At 43.6% G+C, this 23,009-nt stretch overlaps 1 protein-coding gene, 1 long non-coding RNA gene and 1 other non-coding gene across 3 annotated transcripts in view; 1 reads left to right on the top strand and 2 right to left on the bottom strand.

The window, feature by feature from the left end:
• LOC130273223 (uncharacterized) overlaps positions 1 to 23,009 on the top strand; it is a 210,857-nt gene that overhangs the window by 106,053 nt on the left and 81,795 nt on the right. The window lies entirely within an intron of this gene.
• The window catches only part of LOC130273220 (sodium channel protein type 4 subunit alpha B-like), a 488,856-nt gene that overhangs the window by 34,900 nt on the left and 430,947 nt on the right, over positions 1 to 23,009 (bottom strand). The window contains exon 24 of the mRNA XM_056519644.1: positions 14,912 to 15,190. Coding sequence (XP_056375619.1) covers positions 14,912 to 15,190 — 279 coding nt within the window. The remainder of the gene's footprint in view (positions 1 to 14,911; positions 15,191 to 23,009) is intronic.
• LOC130274616 (U2 spliceosomal RNA) lies at positions 5,151 to 5,346 on the bottom strand. Its single transcript, XR_008844411.1, has one exon. It is a non-coding gene; the product is annotated as a U2 spliceosomal RNA (small nuclear RNA).

Genomic DNA, 23,009 nt, shown 5'->3' on the forward strand with positions numbered 1-23,009 from the left:
TCTCTCCCCCTGACTATCGGTGCGTCCCCTGCGTCGTTGCTATGCGCTGCGAGACGCAATGACCTCACTCGTCATTGCGCCGTGCAGTGCATAGCAACGACGCATGGGACGCACACCGGAGGCCTGAAGCAGCGCGGACCCGACCCCGGCAACAGGTAATTATACAACCGGGGATGGGGGAGGCAACGGGGCAGCGGCGCCGGCAATGGGTGCCGCTGCCCCTTCTCTCCCCCTGGCTATCGGCGCCAGCACCGATAGTCAGGGGGAGAGAACGGGCAGTGGCGCAGATAGCCAGCGGGAGAGAAGCAGCGGCAGCAGGGCTCTAGACCCCAGGAAAGGGAGGGGGAGAGAAGCGGGCAACGACAGCCCCTCTCCCCCTGCCTTTCCTGGGGGTGTATCGGGGTATATGCATGCACACACACTCACCCTCATTTTACCAAGGATATTTGGGTAAAACACTTTTTTTCCCCAAATATCCTTGGTAAAATGAGGGTGGGTGTTATAGGCCTGTGCGTGGTATACCCCGATAAATACGATATTTTATCCTAAGCATATTATTAAAAGTTAAGTTTTACTTAATGCATATCCTCAATATTTACTTGTGCACACTAACACTTTTACAAAAGAGAGAGTTTTCTTCTGCCTACCTGCCTCAGCTACGATTCTGATCCTGCCACCCGCCTGATGCCACACATCTGATGCCAAGTTCTCCTTTTTTCACCCACCTTCATCATCGGGTACTGGTATTGCCACCCTGCACCACTCTGTCTCTAGGTCACTTTGAGGACTCCTGATGCTGCTGTTGCCACCTCCAGGCTGTCTCCTTCTGCCACCATATGTTCTCCTCATGCTGATGCCAGCTCCAAGCTGTTTTATACTGCCACCATATGTTCTCCTTATGCTGCCGCCACCTCCAGACTGTGTCATTAAGCCACTATATGTTCTCTTCATGCTGCCGCCACCTCCAAGTTGTGTCATTCAGCCACTATATGGTCTCCTCATGCTTTCGCCACCTCCAGGCTTTGTCTTTCAGCCACTATATGTTCTCCTCATGCTGTCCCCAACTCCAGGCTGTGTCATTAAGCCCCTAAATTGTCTCCTCATGCTGCTGCCTACTACAGGCTGTGTCATTTAGCAACTATATGGTTTCCTCATGCTGCTGCCAACTCCAGGCTGTGTCATTCAGCCACTATATGGTCTCCTCATGCTGCCACCACCTCCATGTTGTTTCATTCATCCACTATATGGTCTCCTCATACTGATGCCACCTCCAGGCTCTGTCATTGTGCCGCTCTGGGACAGTGATTCTAATAGCAACACCTCTGATCTGCATGTCATACTGAATAACAGTATTATTTCACTAACCCAGCACAGCAACTTACCCAACTATCTGCTATTGTCCATGCAACAACAACAGCAGCAGCAACCGCAACCTGTCCTACTCCCTCCAACAGATCCTGCAGTGTCACCTGGCTGCCTTTACCTTCTAAGTATGATGGGGATTCCAAGTTATGCAGAGGCTTCGTTACACAGTGCTCCATGCACTTGGAGCTCATGTCTGAACAGTTTCCGATGGAACGTGCGAAGGTGGCCATTGTCATTAGCCTACTGTCCGGAAGAGCCCTGGCCTGGGCTACACCCCTTTGGGACCGAAGTGACCCGGTATCTTCCAACTTGTCGGCTTTCTTGGCAGAATTTTGCAGTGTCTTTGAGGAACCCACACATGCCTCCTCAGCTGAGAAGGCTTTGCTGAACCTCTGTCAGAGGAATTCTTCCGTTGGTGACTACGCGGTTCAATTCTGCACTCTAACCTCAGAACTAGTATGGAATGATGAGGCCTTGTGTGCCAAATTAAAAAGGACTGTCAAGCAGGATTAAAGATGCCCTCGAACTGCGCTTAGAGAGGGAACCTGAACATGGAGATATCCTTGCCTGGCACAAGTGTTTCAATGTCCACCTCTAGATTCCTGCCCCTCTTGCCGAAGAGGCTATGCAAGTGGATCGTTCTCATCTAACACAACAAGAGAGGTCACTATGATTCAGTGAGAATTTGTGTTTGTATTGTGCTAGCCCGGAGCACTTCCTCAAGGACTGTACTGTTTTTCCACAGCGTCCGGGAAACGTTCGCACCTAAAGTATGTGGGAGAGGCGTCCCTGTGTGTGAATACTACCTCTCCTCTCTTAACTATTTCTGTACAAAAGTCTTTGCTTCAGTCAAGTCTTCCTTCAGTGCTACAGCATTTTTGGATTCTGGATCCACAGGTGACTTTATTGATGCTTCTTTGGTCCAGAAGTATCATCTTCCTGTCTGCTTGCCAAGCCCTTGTTCATCTCCTCAGTTAATGGACAAAATCTGGACTGTATGGTTCACTTCCATACCGAATCTCTCGTCATGCAAGTGGCAGTATTGCATAAAGAAAAGATTGAATTCTATGTCCTGCCACACTGTACTTCTGAGATTCTTCTTGGCCTTCCTTGGCTGCGACGCCATTCTCCGCAATCGGATTGGAGAACTGGAGAAATTATTTGCTGGCGACAATCCTGTCAAAATCTTTGCCTCCAACCAGTTCAGCTTAAAGTTGTTAATTGTCTTCCTCCTGATCTTTTCTACACCTGTGTTGTCGTTTACCTAGATGACATGCTGATCTTCTCTACCAACTCAGAGGAGCACCGAACTCATGTTCATCTGGTTCTACAGCGTCTACGAAAGAATCATCCCTACGCCAAACTGGAGAAATGCCTATTTGAGAAATCTAGTCTTCCATTTCTTGGCTACATTGTCTCTCATCAAGGCCTGCAGATGGATCCAGATAAATTGTCTGTGGTATTGGCTTGGCCTCGCCCTTCTGGCCTGCATGCTATACAACGCTTTCTGGGATTCGCTAACTATTATCGTCAATTTATCCCACACTTTTCTTCCTTGGTTGCTCCAACTGTAGCTCTCACTAAAGAGGCTTCTAATCCTAAGTCTTGGCCACATGAGGCCGAAGTGGCCTTCTCCCGTTTAAAATCAGCCTTTGCCTCTGCCCCCGTGCTTACAAGACCTGATCCGGAGAGGCCCTTTGGAGGTTGATGCCTCATCTGTTGGAGCTTGTGCCGTTCTTACTCAGAACGCCAACGGCAAAACAAACTTGTGGTTTCTTCTCCAAGACCATCTCTCATGCTGAGAGGAATTACTCCATTGGAGATTGTGAACTCTTCGTTATCAAGCTAGCTTTGGAAGGATCTTCTCATCTGGTCAGCATCTACTCTGATCATAAGAATCTTCTATACCTCCAGTCTGCTCACCTTTTGAACCCCCGCCAGGCAAGGTGGTCTCTGTTCTTTTCTAGGTTCAACTTCTTTATTAATTTCTGTCCAGCAGACAAGAACATCAGGGCAGATGCTCTCTCCAGGTCCTCTGACGTCATTGGTTTGAACTCCACGCCTCCAGACCGTTCGATTTCTGCCGCTCCTGACGAAATTCGGCAAGTTCTTTTGGGAAAATCCTTTGTACCCGCCAGACTGAGATGCAAGGTACTGAAATGGGGTAATTCTTCCTTGACAGCAGGTCATCCTGGAATACGTAAGACTCTACTACTAATCTCTCTGCACTACTGGTGGCCCCATCTTGAACGTGAGGTTTCTGATTTTGTCCGTTCCTGTGATACTTGTGTCCGTGACAAAACTTCTCGACAGAGACCTGCAGGACTTTTAGAGCCTTTACCAATTCCGGAGACTCCCTGGTCCCATATCGCCATGGATTTCATCACCGATTTGCCATCATCTCGTAGTAACACTGTCATTTGGGTCGTGGTAGAACGCTTTTGAGCCAAGATGGCTCATTTAATTCCCCTGCCTGGTCTTCCTTCTGCCCCACCCCACACTGGCGAAGTACTTCTAGCGAATATCTTTTGTTGACATAGTCTTCCTCAGCATATCGTTTCGGATTGCTGAGTGCATTTTGTCTCTAAGTTCTGGAGAGCCCTTTGTAACCGTCTGGACATCAATCTGGACTTCTCCTTGGCCTACCACCCTCAGTCCAACGGTCAGGTGAAGAGGGTTAATTAAATTATCGAGACTTATCTTCGGCATTTTGTTTCAGCTCGACAAGACGATTGGGTCGACCTCCTCCCCTGGGCAGAATTCTCATATAATCCACGAGGTTGTCTCCCTTCTTTGTTGTCTACGGACTTCATCCCCGTTCAGCTCTTCCACTCCCAGTTTCCTCTGGTGTGCCTGCTGTTGATGAGCTGGTACGTGACTTCTCCTCCACCTGGCAACAAACTCATCAGTCATTATCTCAGGCTTCCTCACTCATGAAGGCGCAAGCTGATAAGAGTAGAAGACTTCTCCGAAAGACCTCCGTCCTTATCTGGTGTGGCTTTCCTCCAAGTAAATCCGCTTCAAGATTCCCTGCTATAAGCTTGGTCCTTGCTACCTTGGTCCCTTTCAGGTTCTGCAAAAAATGTATCCTGTCTCCTACAAATTCCGTCTGCCTGCTACATTACGTATTCCCAATTCCTTTCACGCCTTACTCCTCAAGCCTCTTGTCATAAACCGGTTTTCTCAAAAGAATCTTGTCCCCACACCTGTCTCCAAATCTTCTAATGTCTACAAGGTTAAAGAGATTCTTGCCACAAAGATCGTGAGAGGTAAACAATTTTTTTCTGGTTGACTGGGAGGGTTACGGTCCTGAGGAGAGATCTTGGGAGCCAGAGAATACTCTGGACCATGACCTTCTCAGGAGTTTTCTGAACCATAAAAAGAGGAAGGAGACCAAAGGGGGGGGGGGGATGCGCCCGTATGCGAATCCCAGTCCGTCACTCACCACCTGGGTTTTTGCAGTGAGGTGCGGAACCTAATGGCCCCACACACCTCCCCTAGACCGCTAGGAGGGACACCCAGAAGGACTACTACATCCTAACAATCCTGTGGACACGCAAAAAGTGACACAGTGACAAAAAGGAAATAAACAAGGGAATGTGTGCAGATATACTGCCCGGTCATCCAGAAGGATCTATAAAAATGTATCTGATCCTAGCCAGAAGGCTGGGAATCAAGAGGTGAGTGCCACAAGGTGAAGAGTTCATGGTGCCAGTGCTTCCACTCAGTGAGCCAATACTCCCAATGAGTTTCAGCACCTCAGAGTCACCACTCCCCGAGGCACTAAAGTATCTTGGCTCTAGACCCTCTCAGCCTCATGGCAAGACCCAGAGGGAAACAGGTCACATCAGGGCAGCCGTCGAGCTAATTCCTCAGAACCAGCCCCCTCCATGCAAGATCCATCCTACATCAATGCCCAAATCCTAGCACTGATAAGAACAGATACTACACTTGATCTTAGCCAAAAGGCCGAGAAGTGATATGTCTTTGTACATTTCTCCCAGTATGCACAATGTGCTGCAGTAGACATAATAATAGAAATTTATACTATGTAATAGACCAAACACATAGAAACTTCCGCTCTACTTGAGGAGATAACACCTGAAAATACATGTTCCACTTCTCCAATCAGCTAGAATCAGGAAATTTAGCGACTACAATCTTTAATTTTCTTTTTCTTCATGGCTACTTTCCCAATCACTGATGATTTTTACCATAAAACAATTTTCTGATTGAGTACAGTACAAATAAAACTGTTCTCGGGAAGTCTAATGTTATTCCACCTACAGGTTCCTACTGAAATGAAAGGGAATTAATCTTTGTGACTGGTTTAATCATTTCATGTTACAAAAAAGGAAGAAATGAAAAGCTGAATAACAGATAGTCTTGTTAAAGATAAATCTTTAGTGTCTATGCATTTTAACATATAAAATAAGCAGGCAGGGTAATACGATGACATTTATTTAAGGTAAGTTTGCCATGGTAGGCTGACTTCATTGGATACAAAATTCCAACAGCTTGAGGCTTGGGAGCTGCATCCTCTAACCCTGGTATATAATCTGAACCACGGGCAGCATAAAACAATGAAAGACTCCTTCCATTATAATTCACTCTAAAATACTTTGACATTTCAAATCATAGTTCTAAGGCAGAAATGGAACCATGAGTCATCTAGGCAGTTCCCTTCAACATTTGCCGGCACTGCTTGATCAATCTCTCCTTATACCGAAACAGTAAAAGACTAATCAGTAATGACAAATACGCCGGAAGAAGATGTCAGGGACTTACCTGATGGCTCAAAGCCCCAACCCCAATTGGTCTTATAACTATGACTTCACATATGGTAGTCCTATCAAAGGGTAACATACATAACACTCAGTAGTATTGCCTTGGATTTAGGGTATAACAGGGAGACACAGATTGCTGTGTAGGATGCCCTAGGCACAGTCAAGGTCCAGGACTATCTATAACAGGACAAGATATCCCTAGGTCCTCCCTGCTTATATTCCCTTCCCTACTGGTTGTGATTAGAGATGAGCAAACTTTTGAAAAACTCGATTCGGCCAATTCACCAAATTTTTTGAAAAAATTAGGTTGGGGTTGAATATTTTCGTGGTGAATTGCTATTAAAAATGGCTATTTCTGGCCTACTGAGAGCCTCAATAGAGGTGTAGAGCACTTTGCCTTGTCCTAACATGCATAGAGAGCGTGCTGTGTTAGTGAAATGATAGTGTTATTCAGTATGACATGCAGATTATAGGCATTGCTATTAGAATCACTGCTGCAGAGAGTTGATGTGGCAGCAGGGAGACCATATGGTGTCAAAACTGAAAAGAATAAAGAGATGTTTTATGTAATTTAATTTAATTTGAATTTACCCATTCTGGTGAGCATCGAGCTAGCGGTCCTCCACCAGGTGAGATACTCCCTATTCCAGCCCCGGCCTCTCAGCGCCCCCCTGACTATGAAAGTGCAAATATTTTATTTAATCAGTTATGGTTCATTGTTATTGCTCCAAGCGGTTTTTATTGGATTCTTGTGATAATTCCAAAGATAATATGACATTGACGACCATAGGACCTCAGACTTGAAAATATTACATTGATTTCTTTAAACCCTTAACGACCACGGACGTAAATGCACATCCTGGTTTGGCGGGACTTCCCGCACCAGGACGTACATTTACGTCCTGTGTATGACCGTGAGCATCGGAAGGGTGCCCGTAATGGCGAACATCCGCGATCGCACGGATGTCCGCCATTAACCCCTCAGATGCCGTGATCAATACAGATCACGACATCTGCGGCATGGCGGTACTTTGATTGGATGATCAGATCGCCTTCAGCGCTCCTGCCGTCTCCCGGGGTCTTGTGCTCTGGTCTGAGATCGAGCAGACCAGAGCAGAAGATGACCGATAATACTGAGCAGTACTATATCCTATGCATAGCACTGCACAGTATTAGCAATCAAAGGATTGCTATAGATAGTCCCCTATAGGGACATAAAAAGTGTAAAAAAAAAAAAAAAAAAAAGTTGAAAAATGTAAAAATAAAAAGTAAAAAAAAAGTGAAAAATCCCCTCCCCCAATAAAAACTTTTTTCCCATTTCACCCCCAAAAAGCGTACATGTTTTTTTAAATAAACATATTTGGTATCGCCGTGTGTGTATATGTCCGATCAAAATATAATGTTCATTATCCCGTATGGTGAATGGCGTAAACCTAAAAACTAAAAAAAAAGTCCAAAAATGCAGCTTTTTTGTCAATTTTATTCAAAAAAATCTAATAAAAAATGATCTAAAAGTTTTATATATGCAAATGTGGTATCTAAAAAAAGTACAGATGACGGCGCAAAAAATTACCCCTAATACCCCCCTATATACATAAAAATGAAAAAGTTATAGGTGGTCAAAATAGGGCAATTTTAGATTACTGATTTTCTGCAAAAAGTTTTAGATTTTTTTAAGAGGTACAAAAATATAAAAGTATCTAGCCATGGGTATAATTTTAATTATATTGACCCACAGAATAAAGAACACATATCATTTTTACCGTAAATTGTACAGTGTGAAAAAGAACCCCTCCACAATGTGCAAAATTTTGGTTTTCATAAAAATGTCCTCCCTAAAAAAATTTTTGGGGGGTTCGCCATACATTTTATAGTAAAATGAGAGGTTTCATTACAAAGTACAATTGGTCACACAAAAAACAAGCCCTTATATGGGTCTGTAGATGGAAATATAAAAGTTATGGATTTTAGAAGGCGAGGCGGAAAAAACAAAAACGCAAAAATAAAATTGGCCTGGTCCTTAAGGTGAAAATGGGCTTCGTCATTAAGGGGTTAAATTTAAGATTTATATTAGATTCCCAAGTTTAATGTCCCAGTGTTTATTTTGAACTAATATTGTATGACCACAAAACCCAATCTAACAAGGAGTCACATGGTGGCACAATGACAGAGCCTAAAGGTGGCAGCAGCACGAGGAGACCATAATCTGGCAGAATGACACAGCCTGGAACTGATGGCAGCATGAGGAGACCATATAGGGGCAGAACGACCCAGTCTGGAGGTGGCAATACCCTGACAAGACCATAGGGCCTCACAATAGAGAAGATTAAAGATATTTTTGAAAATATTAATTGAAGATTTATGGTAGCTAATGCAATCATAAAACATTTTTAGGTAATGACCCAGGCCCAGCAGCATCAGTAAACCATATAGTGGCTGAATGAACTTATAACTTATAACTAAGATTAAAAGATGAACTTTAAAATTTAAATTGAAGACTTTTCATAGCTAGTGCTACCATAACATATATTTTAGGTAATGTACCAGGCCCTGCTGCATCAGTAAATCATATAGTGGCTGAATGGCACAGCCTGGAGCTGGCGGCAACATGAGTACACAATAGGGCTTCACAATCCCTAAGATTAAAAGATGAATTTGAAAATTGAAATTGAAGATTTATGGTAGCTAGTGCTACCATAAAATATTTTTAGGTAATGGCCCAGGCCTGGAGGTGAATGAAGCATGAAGAGACCATATAGTGGCTGAATGGCACAGCCTGGAATTGGCTGAAGCATGAGGAGACCATATAGTGGCTGAATGGCACAGCCTAGAATTGGCTGAAGCATGAGGAGACCATATAGTGGCTGAATGGCCCAGCCTAGAGATGGCTGAAGCATGAGATCATATAGTGGCTGAATGGCAAAGCCTGGAGGTGGTAGCAGCAGCAGCATCAGGGGTGGTGCGGTGGGTGGCAATACCAGTACTTGGTGACGAAGGTGGGTGAAAAAAGGTCTGATACGGAGGAATGTTTGTAACGGAAGCAGCACCTTAAATCTGTTTGGCACTATCTATATTTATGAAGTGTTGGTGTGGCACCATGGTCAATCTACTCTGATGCATCAGGCATTGGTGGATGGAAATCCTGGCTGATCCATGCCTGATTCATCTTCACAAAAGATCAGTCTCTCCACATTTTTTGTGGACAGACGAGTTCTCCTTGGGGTGACTATGGCCCCAGCCGCTACACCCGCTCTGATGGTACACTACTGGCCGGGCAGGACAGCTTTTCCAGGGCAAACTCTGCTAGTTGCGGCCACAAATCAAGTTTGGATGCCCAGAAGTCCAGCGGATCTTCAAGGTGTGTTAGCATGGGCATGTCAAGGTATGCCACCCCCTGCTGGTTCAGGTCCTGCTCCAGGTCTACCTGCTGCTGATGAGTTGCTTCACTATGTGGGTGAAGAAAGGTACTCATCAGCGACTGTAGACTCAGGCTGCTGCTGACTGAGTTGGTACTGCTCCTGCCACCCCACTCCTCCCCAGCAGCCATGGCCGTGGAAGGTGAGTGCAGAGGGCCCCCCGAGTCAGACCTGTGAGAGGATGGATGATGGCACCGATAGGTATCGGCCAACTGACTACGAAGTATGTCTCTGTAGTAGGTCCATTTGTCCTCCCTCTCAGTGGGTGTAAAAAAGGCCCCCATTTTGTGCCGGTAGCAAGGGTCCAATAAGGTAGAGAGCCAGAAGTCATCCTGCTGCAGAATGGTGACGATTCAGCGGTCATTACACAAGCAAGTGAGCATGCATCGCGCCATTTGTGCAAGTGATTTGGAGGGACTCCCTGCCTACATCTCCACTGCATACTTCCACGGTGTGTCTGGGTCCTCTGTCTCGCCTTCCTTATAACCCTATAGCTCCTCTGGCTGCACCTTCTCTCCTGTAAGATGACTAGAAAAACAGCGAAACCTAAACTGTGCTCCACTGTGCCCTTCCCCCTCCTCCAGGTCAGTCCCCACTCATGTGGCCCTGAGATGTAGGTGTCACGTCTCCATTGCCCAGACCAGCCATCATTTCCATTGCCCAGACCAGCCATCATTTCCAACACGTGTTAAGGAAATAAAGCAGTGGAATGATGTTGTTCATTCCATAATCCTGGCAACTTACTAATAATGTGGCTTCCTCAAAGGGCCTGAGCAAACAGAATGTATAACGTATGAGCTTCCACTTGTTCACATTGAAGTTACCCAGGGGAGTACCCTTATCTGCTTGGATCATCAAGAAATTGGTGATGGCTTTTCTCTGTTCGTATAGTCGGTCCAACATATGGAGGGTGGAATTCCAACGTGTGGCAACGTCCCAAATCAGACTATGTTGGGGGACACCGTTCTGATGCTGTAGCTCAAGGAGGGTGTGCTTTGCGGTGTACGAGTGGATGAAGGGCATGCAGAGTTCCCTTCCCATTGTAAGGATGTCTTGCAAATTGGGGGGAACACTTCAGGAACCGGTTGACAACCAGATTGAACACATGTGAAATGCAGGGCGCATGGCTCAGCCTTCCCTATCGCAGCATAAACAAGATGTTCTTCCCATTGTCAATCACAATGGTTCCCATTTCCAGTTTTCGTGGAGTAAGCCATGCTCCGATTTCTTTATGAATGACTTAGCAATTCCTCCCGTGTGTGACTCCGTTTGCCAAGGCAAACCATGTGAAGAATAGCGTGACACCGCCGTGCCCTGCATACATAGTATGCGGAAGGGGAACTGAGACTTGTCTGGGCAGTGGAGGCTGAGGACATGGTGGAGGATGAGGAGGCGGAGTAGAACACTCTCACAGGACCAACGGCCTGAGAGCGTGGAGAAGGAAGCGGCGTGACCTGTCCAAGTTGGTGTTGTGGCTGTGCAGGAACCCCATTCACCCAGTGAGCCGAAAAGGACATGTATTGTCCCTGACCATAGTTACAGCTCCAGACGTCGGCGCTGCCCTGCACTTTGGTACACACCGACAGGCTCAAGGACTGGCCCACCTTCTTTTCCACAAAATTGTGCATGGCTGTTACCGCCTTCTTCGCAAAGACATGACTGTTTGGCACTCTCCACCTCGGCTCGGCACAAGCCATCAGATCTCTGAAAGGTGCAGAGTCGACCACTTGAAAAGTGAGGGACTGCAGCCCCGGCAACTTGGACAGGAGCACATTCAGCTTCTGCACCGTTGGATGTGTGGGCACATACTGTTGTCTCTTGGACATGGCTTCGCCGATGGATTGTTGGCGGAATGACTAACTTAAAGTAGGAGGAGCAGGAGCATCTGGCTGAGGTGGTGGAGCCTTGGCTGGCTGAAAGAGGGAGCATTGTGTCACTGGGTGATGCAGAAGGCTGGACCACTACATCGGAGCCACGGTTTTCCCCGGCCACTTTATGGTGGCGCAGCATATGTTGACGCAGGGCCATGGTGCCAACATTGGGACCCTGGCCACGCTTCACGTTCTGCCGACATATCTTGCATGTGGCTTGGCTATGTTAACCTCCTACGGATGTTTGATGAAAAACTGCAAAACTGCAGACTAGCTGATTTTCTCACCAACAGTTTTCACTAATTGACTGCTATTGCCGCCTTCTCCTGGAACCCCTGTTCCACTCCCTCCCAGGAAGGTAGACTGCCGTGTAGCAGGTGGTCTCCAAGTTTGGCTCCAAAATGTCAACTTCTGCCACCATGCTGACTGCCAACCATACGACCACCTTGCTGGCTCAGCTGCTGCCTCATGGTCAACCTGCAACCCTCTTCTCCAGATAATTATGAAGCCCCTTCTGCACCCGGCTCCCAATTGCAATTGGCTTCATCATCAATCATCAACAAGTATCAGCACATCACTGATGTCCTCCTCAGGTTCCTCAACAGTGTCTGCTTTAGGACCCTGTACGCTGGCAACACCGCCTCACAGGTCACTCTCTATCACTACTTGCATGCCTAGCGGAGGAAGCAGCGGATGTCTCCTCCACTTCTTGGCTGGACAGTAGCTGCTGACTGTCCTCTATTATATCATCCACACTGAATAGTGGAGCTGGTTCCACAGCATAAGATACTTCTTTAGGAGAGGGAACAGCATAGGACAGAGGCAATGGGAGGACAGAGACTGCTCCCGGGCCATGCCAACTGAGGGTTCTGTCTGAGGAACCCACCGACTGTTGACTGGGGGTATCAGATGTCACTTGTGATGAAGTGGATGATTGTGTCAACCAATCGATGATGGCAGATGGGTCGACCGCTCGCCGATACCGGGAACTCAGGCTCTACAGTACACTTAAAAAAGTATTTGAGTACAACACCAGCCGGTGATTACTTTTGCCTGGACTCACAGTATCTAGGCCCTTGACAGATTAACAGGTACAAAATTTTACAGTGCTTAGATGTAGGTATGTGGTATGCACTTATGAGGGCAGAAAAATGTGCTACAGTACGCTTTAAAAAAAATGTATTGGAGTAAAACACCTGCCGGTGATTACTTTTGCCTGGACTTTCACAGTATGTAGGCCCTTGACAGATTAACAGGTACAAAATTGTACACTACTTAGATGTACGTATGTGGTATGCACTTATGAGGGCAGAAAAATGAGCTACAGTACGCTTTAAAAAAAAAAACTTATTTTTGCACAACACCAGCAGAACACAGTCGCAGTGTACTAAACCCAAAACTGCACTCTCTCAAAGACTATTAGGAAAGGACTGCTGGGCCCCAAGCGAAATAGACATGGAGTACACTCAGTGTACACTTCCTGTCAGTTTGGACTGACAGCCAGGAAGAAGAGGAGCTTGGCCACGCTACAGGGAAGGGGAGGAACTTGGGAGGTGACCAGAGAGTGCTGCAGCTGCCTGAGGCTCTCTATAGAGTGCTAAGGCAGCTTCAGCCTTATAGGAAGCACAAAAACCACCGCCTCTGCTTGGGACCCCAGGCCAGCTCGGGGCCCCAAGCACAACGTGCCTGATAACCAGCAGACCATTTGTTGTGGGAAAAAAAGACACAATTGCACTGAAAAATTATTCCTCCATCCTCTTAAGGTTCATCAAGTTGAGCCAGCTTGTTGAAATGTATGAGGCAACACACAGCTCTATGCCCCTCTCTGTAATACAATTCTGTAGAAAGTGACTGGGAGGTTAATGGCTGCAGTAAAAAATCTTTTCTGTGCAAAAACGCACTGCTCTCTGTCCACCAGAACATTGATGTGACTAGGAGGTGAAACGCTGCTGCAAAAAGCTTTTCTGCGTGACACACACACACACAGGACGTCCGGAATATGGCTGCAGATTATATTGGGCTGTTACATCACAGGGGTTACTGGCTGCATCCTGCATGTGATTCAGGGTCATCCCGCCTACCCTTTCCAGAGTTCTTTGCCCCATGTCCTCACATGTGGATCCACCATTTTAGATGCCCTGGACCCTAGACCAAACTAAATGGAGTTTAATGAACCAATTTGCGTGATAGAATCGCGGTGATTTTCGCATTTGTTGCAGATCAAATTTTTCATGAATATCATAACGAATTAGGATTGCTCAGCTTCGATTCGCTCATCTCTAGTTGTGATGGTGTCGGATGTGTCTGGATTTTTGAGCCTGTAGTTCTTTGTTCTCGTTGCTCACTGATCAACTGAAATAATATGTTGCCCTGAATGGGCTTATTCATGTAATGGTGATGTATCTCACAATTTGGTGGAGATATTTTAATAATCGATAATAAAAGTTATGTTTTTAGGTTTGAACTTCTGTTACTTGCCTTTTTAAGCAAACCCTTAGGTAATTTAATTTTCTGTGATTTTAAGTACTTATAACAGTCCCCTGACTCACACTGCCTCTTCCTTGTACAGATTCACTATTGTGCCATATAAGATCAAGTTTGAGACTCCTCTTCTGGGTGTAAAAGTTAGAGTAACAGGAAAAAAGGAGACATGCTGCAGCTGTATTGCATATGACATACTATAGTGAGTGAGGAGACAGAAATTCTAGGTCACTGATTGATCATTTGTTTGGGGGCTGCCACTATGATGTTCACATTATTTCAAGGGTCACTGCTTCTTCTGGATTGTGTGTCATCCCATCCCCACAGGGCCTGCCATCAGTGGTTGCACTGTCCCACCTCAGCTACTGGTTGGTTAAGCAGGTAGGTCCTGTGGGGAATGGACAACACACAACCTGAAACAAGGAGAGACCAGCGAATGACCAGGACCTGGCACAGCAGCTTTGGGGGACTAGAGAAGGTGAGAATAGTATGTTTATTACTTTCATAGCCTAGCCTGGGCAAATTTTGCTTTTGCCCTGACAACCCCTTAAAGATCAAAGCAGGTACAGTAATGAGACTTCATGCCCTCTGGCTCTGCCAAACCAGAGTCATCATAGGAAAAGCAAACTGCAGACATAAATAAATAAATAATCTATGCAAGCAACCTCAACTAAGCCTAAAAAGTTAATTTGCCAAATAATCCCAAATTATGCCTATACATTGCAGATAGGTTCTTGTCAAATTTGGGCAGATATTCTTTGTCCTGTCTAAATGTTATGGAAGCACAGATGTCCAACCTGCCTTCAGATCCACTGCTGGAAAATCATAAGGGTTGCGAGGCCTGAACAGTATGAGACTAATATCTGAGTGCCTGTGATGGAGAAACTATGATTCATGCTAGTCCCTCTAATGTCCTTATATATCCCATCTCTTCCCAATCTCCACAATAATAACAGCTACTACGTAGAATATAATATGGCATAATACTTACCACTTGAAGCAGAGCCAGATAACCTGCCCCAACATTATCAAAGTTGACTTTGACATTTGTCCAATAGACGTCTGTCACATTCATCAAAGCTTTACACATATCCATATTGTCTACTATAGACACATCCACTTCTGTCTTGTTCTCCGCGTACACACATTTTCCAAATTTTCCGGCAAATAAATTCACTCCCATGATGCTAAAAATTAGCCAGAAAATAAGACACACCAGCAGCACATTCATGATGGATGGGATAGCCCCTATTAAGGCATTCACTACGACCTTAAAGTGGAGAAAAAAATAGTCAGTAACTTTTACAAACAAACACAGAGACAACAAAAAAGTCCAATCTCAATATATAGGCAAGTTAGCTTGATTTTATGTTCAGCCAAATGAAGATGTCTTACTATTTAGCATTGTGTCTATTGCAGAGTGATTATGCGTTGGAAGGGCTTTTATAAATGTATTATAATAATGATATCTGTACTATAAAAAAATATGACACTGCTTCAATAAAATCAAGCTTTATGGGTCTCTCCGGGTCTCCGGGACTGGGGATGTGATGTCACACCACACCCCCTCCATTCATGTCTATGGGAGGGGGCATGGCGGCCGTCAGCTTCCTCCCATAGACATGAATGGAGGGGGCGTGGTGTGAAGTCACGTCCCCAGTCCCGGAAACCCGGAGGTTTCCGAAACTGGAGATGCAGCACCCCCATAGAATAGAATAGAATGCGAGTGCTGCAGGGAGATCGCGGGGGGTCTCAGCAGCGGGCCCCCCGTGATCAGACATCTTATTCCCTATCCTTTGGATAGGGGATAAAATGTTTTTTCCTGGAATAACCCTTTAATGTAAATCTTTAGTCTTCTGTAAATATCCAATTGTTATTAAGGGTACGGTCCCTTGTATCACTTACGCAGCGTATTTCACATTGCACAAAATTATCTGCAGCAGAGGGAAATACGCTGCTTATTCTAAGATGATCATACATACAGGGCTAGTCGGTGTAATGAAGAAAACTGTGTCCCTCTAGTGGAATGTGGCCCTCCGCACAGGGGAACACTTCTCTGCTTTACAGCCAGCTTCCTCTCACACCCTAACCTCTAATCCTAACCCCTATCCCTAATTCTAACCCCTAATCCTAATCCGTAACATCGATCAGTACTGATAAGAGCTGAGAGAACTGAGGTCAGGAGCTCAGGTCACATTCGGCTACGGGTCACTTTTTTTTTTTTTCACTTCAACGGCAGCAGCCCTGCATTTTCAGTGAAGATTGGAGGCCGAGTCGCATGTCACAGTCACGCCGGAGTTCGGCTCCGCCTCCAATTCTCACTGAAAATGTGGGGCTGCTGCTGGCTAGCCCTGTGTGTATGATCATCTAAAGCTGTTTAAAAAAAGTTGTTTAAGCATATTCATAGTCCAGGATATATTTGAAGAGACACAAATGCTATGCAGTCATAACTTGTTTTAATAATGTTTTTATACATATAACTGAGCTATAGAGCCTGTGTCTGGAGTCACAGGCTGTTCACACATTGCATTGCGGATTACAACTGAAAATGCTCACTTAAAATAAAAACCACCACTAAATTTAAAATTTTTGTGTGATCATTGCCTGAGATATGTTTCTGTGTCCTTCTTATTACTTCCTGCCCTGTTTTTGGCAGTTCAGTGTTGGCACAGGGACAATCTGTCCAAAGATTTGAGGACACCCAGTCAGCGATAGAACCTCGCAGACATTGCCATCCCTACAGATGGCAAAGTCTCTGGTGCGGATTCCGCCTAAAGAAGAGAAAGTTAATTTTTTTGGCGTGGGAAATTTCAGCGCAATATTCGCTGTCCGAAATTTTGTATTATGCACTTTGCAGCAGAATCCCATTGACAGCATTGGGTTTCTGCTGCACTGGAATTTCAGACTGCAATTCCAAAGCGGAATTCTAGGCGGAAATTCTGTAGTATGAGACTAGTTTAAGTTCTAAAAACATATAGTAAATGTTGTGCTAGGTAGATGCCAGTTTTTTGTCTCAAATTGTGTCAGAACACTGGCATACTTGCAATGGTAAATCTGCCTGATTAAGTTGATTAATTAGTCTTGTAAATGCTAGAATAATTTGGATCCTGTCACATTGTGGATAGACCATAAATAATGACAGCTAGAATAACCCTTTAACTATGGGAACAGTTGACCAGTTGCCCATAGCACCAAATCAGATCCATTCTTTCATTTTGAAAAATGAAAGCTGAAATTTGATTGGTTGCTATGGGCAAGTGGTCAACTGTTCCCATAGTTAAAGGGATATTCTAGCTGTCAATATGGTTAAAAAATCTCCCCCTATATCTTAACAGAAAGATCTTATAGACAGTCCATAACTGGGCAATGGCATATAGCCAAGACTTTAACATTTTAGTATTTTATTTTAATTAACATAAGACATAAAACTAAGCCTCAAAATTCTTGACCATAGACCGACTTGAGCATTTGTGTCTCTTCATCACAATATGCATTTCCAAATTTTTTCGGTGATGAAACAATATTTTTTTTTTAGAAAAATAAAAACAGAAATATTAAAAAAATTTGATATCACAAGCTGTTCACTAGAATATGTTGTGACCAGTATACCGCTAGTGCAAACAATTTCATTTTTTTCTATACAAAGAACAATGACCCAGATACATATGTAATATTGGAGAAAGCTAAGAAAGCTTCAAGGAAGTTTTTCTTAAGAACTTTGGAAACTTTTCAAAGTGATGCAACGCATAGGAAGCAAAATATATATATAATAGTATATATAAATTATAATATAAACCAGAAACTCAGCAAACATGGTCACAACATATCTACGAGGAGTTTGTGATTGGTTTTGCATTACAAATCAAGATACATGCTCAATACATTAAATCAATTAGTGATATGGAAACTAGTAGAATGTTTCTTTACAAAAGTCAACCAACATTTTCAACAGTTCATGACCAATATCTCTAATATCTCTTTATGGTTACATACAGACAGGACTTCAACCAGCAGTTCTCAAACTTGTCATTTACTGGGAACACTGTTATCCAATTCTGAACTGGGAACACTGTCATCCAATTCTAAACTACACCTCACCATTGTGACTTCAATGTTTCCATGTGAGAGAAAAACTGGTCACTGATGATTCCAAAATGTTAGAATCTTTACAATTGTTGTGTTACTTTTCACCCATAGGGAAACACTGGAGCTCCATGTGAGTTGCACTAGTGATGGGATTTTACCACAGTTCTTAAATAACCAAATATCACTACTGAATCTTAACCTCATAAGAAGAATTGGATAAATATGAGTAATATAGGATGTATCTCCATATAGCTGTGGGTTGTTGGTCACATTCACAGTGAAGCCCAGTAATTCAGTTTGAGAACCACCAACTTAAACAAAAATAATGTGTTAGAAAAAATAGAAGCCACATTAGAAGTTGCACTACAAAGTTCAACCATTTAGACATTCGTTTCATTATTCATTAGACAAGTCAGAGTTTACATTAATATGTGGACACGGCAAATAACACATTCATAAGACAATGATTTCACACTTTTAGGGTCTAGAATTACTTATTCTTAGTAAAATGTAAACAGCACTGTTTTTGGTCAAGCTTCACTGTAATGTATGTATGGTCTCTATGACTACAAGGTACCTCATACCAATTCCTTTACAAGGGCCTATATTTGGTATGTTGCTGGGGAAACAAACTGACCTTAACTGCAACATTCTTGCAAAAAAGCTTAAAGAGCTCATCTTACTATTACAGTCCCTTTCCATAAAGGAATATGAACATCAAAGTAGGAAATCTCTCACTCAGGAGCTCCACTATGAGCCAGAATACAGAGATTGTATTTGGCAGTGACCACTTCTTAGATAGATATGCCCCGTCCTTGTGTAATGCGAAATGTGCCAGGGTAACGTATGGCTCTAGACACAAGGTGCTCACCTGATCACAGGGCTGCCTGTATACCATAACAGGATTGTTAGGACCACACAACCCCTTCACAGTTCAAAGGATAGGGGATAAGATGTCTGATCACGAGGGTCCTGCCACTGGGGACCCCCACGATCTCCCTGCTGCACCCGGCTTTGCTTAGAGCAGTGTCAGAGGCTTGTGACATCACGGATGTCTGGGGTGCCGCAGCGGAGATCCCTGCGATCAGACGTCATATCCCCTATCCTTTGGATAGGGGATAAGATGTTTAGGGGCGGAGTACATCTTTAAGGCCTGCCACTTATAGAGCCTTGAAACATGACTGGGGATATGTACTTCCCCAGTGTAATTGACATAGTTCTGACATGTTGCTACTTCTGTACAATCATTCTATAGCTAGTTAAGTTTGTTAAAGAGAATGTGTCATCAGTACCACCCGCACTAACCCATTGGTACAGGCTTGTAGTGAAGGCGACACTGATAAAAATCATACTTACCACTCTTTGCTCCATGGCTCTGGTGTGTAGTATTATCTGGTCTTTGGTATATGCAAATGTGGAGTTTGGTGGATGGGGTGTTCCCAAGCTCCAGTTGCATGAAGACGCCCGGCCGGTATCTTCATAGTAACTCCTTCTCCCCTATGCTGAGCCACCTATATTAAAAAATGTAGATCCACTATGCAACGGCTTAGCACATGGGAAAAAAGGGGGGTACTATAAAGATGCCAGCAGGACAACACTATCCACCTGGAGCTTGAAGACGTCCCGTGTGCACCAAGCTTCACATTTGCATATACCCAAGACCGGGGATTACCGATGACCGGAAGCAGGGAGTAAGGAGCGGTAAGCATGATTTTCATCAGTGTTACCCTCACTACAAGCCTAAACAAATTGGTTAGTGCGGGTGACACTGATGGCAGATTCCCTTTAATCTCTCTGTAATTTTATAACTAATAAACAGTTACATAGAAAGAGTAACCATGAAATAGAGTAGGTACATGCATGTAATGTTCTACAGTATGTATCCCTATGCATTTACAGACATGACACATGTTATAAAAGGATGAACAGATTTACTGGTAATGTCCCTGAATACCAGCTGATATAGCAGACAGACACAAGTTATATAGTTTTTTAGGATATTTTAACATGCAGGTTAACTTATAAGTTACAATGTAAACATGCAGGATTTTAGAACAACACACACACAGAGGAACATCCAGATCTATGGCTAGTTACTTCTTCTAGATACACGGGCAGTATTTTAAGTTCAGTTGGTGCATATTTATTTGTTTCTCGACACAAAAGAGTTATTATGTATTTTGTGACTTATTATAAGTAATATAACTAGTATAGTATTTGTTTATGTGCTCAATAAGCATTTCAAAAAAATAGTTATATCGTTTTTTTGTAATCACTGTAGATGCAGATCTAGCTGGGACTATATAGACACAGATCCAGCTGGAACTATGTCTCAGCAGTTTTATTTGAAATTATAACTTAACAGAAGTCCTAGTGCCCTGTAAAGGGTGGCTGGCTACTATACATGTTAGCAGCTTGTACCAGGTAATGGAAAGCAGAGACTAAAAGACTTCTGCTATTCTTGGCAACAGGGTTAGGTAAGTATTAACTTTTATTTTTTATATCATTGGGGCCCCCAATGCCTAAGATGCCTAATTGCCAAATGAAGGTGCAAGGAGGACAACCACTGTGTGGAGACACAGGGGGGCATTGCTACTGTATGGGGGCTCAAAGTAGGATATTTTAATGTATTCTACTGTATTATGGGTATTATTATTGTATGGGGAAACAATCGAGGAACATTACTCTTGTAAGGGGGATCAGACCAGACAAGAAAGCCTTTGTACCCAATGTGCATCAGTGAGCTATGACTCTGTTGCTAGTTCACCAAGTGTCCTTCCTTAGACCTTTTCTGATAGGTACTAGCCACGGCATACTTAAAACACCCCTTAACACCTATTGTTTTGAAGATGTTTAGACTCAGTAGTTGAGCGATCACAGTTTGGTCCTTGTCAAAGTAACTCAGGTCCTTGCGTAGCCAGCCCACATTTCCTGCTTCCAACCCATTAATCTAAAGAACTGACTGTTTTACTTGCTGCTTAACATATCCAATCCCTTCACAATAAAAATCACAATAACCCAGGGCCTAAGCCCGGGGCAGAAAATCCCTTATAAACAAGCCCCCCTTACTAAAATATAACTTTTATTCACTCTTAAAATTAAATGTAAATGGGACTGGTGATCTTAAAAGAACACAATACAGCTCCAGGTGTCTAAATTCAATTAGGATATACCCACAAATATTAGGTATTGGGGTCTGCAGTCCCACTTATAGGATTGCTGTATTGTGAATTAAAACCAAACCACGCCAGCGCTGCATCCCTACCAGCACCCTCTCAACCTACTATCCTTGAGAAGTGCATTGTATATTTGGACCTGAGGAACACGTCATCCGTATTGCCAAAATAAAATATTTTTTGTCCTGTGCTGGCCTGAGTCTATCCGATTGGTGACAACCCTCTGAGCAGCGTCTCCAAGATCGTTCTTTTTTCTTGTTATTTGCAATCATTTTAAATATCAGACAACTAGATGTAATAATGACATATTCGGCAATTGCTCTGTAAGCAATTACTCTTTACTGAAACATTTGATAAAGGTGCTTCTTACGTGCCCTGTACTTCTCCTTCAAGTTCTTTTTACAAATAAAAGAAAACTTTTTGTTTTCTTTGCTAGCAATATCTTATGATAATAAATTAGTAAAATATATTTTAGACAACACAAGATAGAGAGAGGAGTTGGCACTTCTACCCATGAGTGTCCTCGGACAAGCGCTGGTAAGTGTAGCGCCAATCAATAACACCTGATGCTGGCTTCATACGATAGCGGAGGTGCGTATTTCCACAGAAAAGACAGTCCATAAACATCACACGATGAAGAAAAGGAATGAACGCAGAGTTATAGCACCTTATTTCTGTGCCGAATAAACCTACCGGAGCGGTGAGTGCGTTCATTCCTTTTCTTCATTGAGTGAAAATATGTTTTAGAATTGTATCCAGTATTGTGCTCTGTACCCGTGCAGACGGAAAACAATTCTTTGTACTGTGTGCCACAGTGAGGGCTTTAAATTTCTGTATATTAAGGGTGACAAATTTAGGCCTCCTTGCCAACTGTAGGCCTCTAGAGACACAAGCGGGCCAAATTTTCAGACCATTATGAAGACATATGAATTAGCTCATTGTGCAATAAATGTGCTTAGCTGAAATGAAAAACAGTTTCATTTCTTCTTTAATTGCCCAGCAAGCGCAGTCTGTTTTTGCCAGATATTTTAATATATTGGGGCATGAAATAATTTTCTCTTGAAACAATACAGCATTTCCTTTACTAACCTTTTTTACAGAATGACTTAAACTTCCAAGTAATTTTTTATATACGACCTCCCATATACAGAGGCTTTAAAATTCCATAACTGAGGTTTTGGTGTAGAAGGAACTTTACTAGGGCCAAACCTTTGGCATGGTACCATAAGGGACACTGCTGCATTAATACATCACAATAAGGCTATGTTCACATAGTGTATTTTTGGACGTACAGTATTTGAAGCTGTAAAAAATATGTCAATTTTTCTGAAGAGGCAAAGTTGTCAAAATTGCTGCAGGTTATTTAAAAAGGTTATCCAGGAATCGAAAAAACAAAGCGAATTTCTTTCAAAAGATGCTCCCCCATCTGCCCCCAGGTTGGGTGTGGTTCTGCAGCTCAGTTCCATTGAAATGAATGGAGCCAAGTTGTAATACCACACACAACCTGGGGACAGACAGGGAGCAGTTTTTGAAATCAATTAGCTCTGTTTTTATATAGAAGTAATTTACAAATCTGTTTAACTTTCTGGCACCAGTTGATTTAAAAAAAAAAAAGCTTTCTGCCGGAGTACCCCTTTAATCTTTCATCAGTGACACTCACACTACAAGCCTGTACCTACAGAAAAGTGCAGGTGATACTGATGACAAATTCCCTTTAATGCTGGGACAACTTTCTTCTTGTAAACAGTAGGAATCCTAATTCACTAACCCAAACTAATGCAATCCTTTGAAATGTAAAAAGTTACTGTAAAGGGGTAGGCCGTTTAT

This window comes from Hyla sarda, chromosome 5 (genome assembly GCF_029499605.1).
Source record: "Hyla sarda isolate aHylSar1 chromosome 5, aHylSar1.hap1, whole genome shotgun sequence".
Lineage (NCBI taxonomy): Eukaryota > Metazoa > Chordata > Amphibia > Anura > Hylidae > Hyla > Hyla sarda.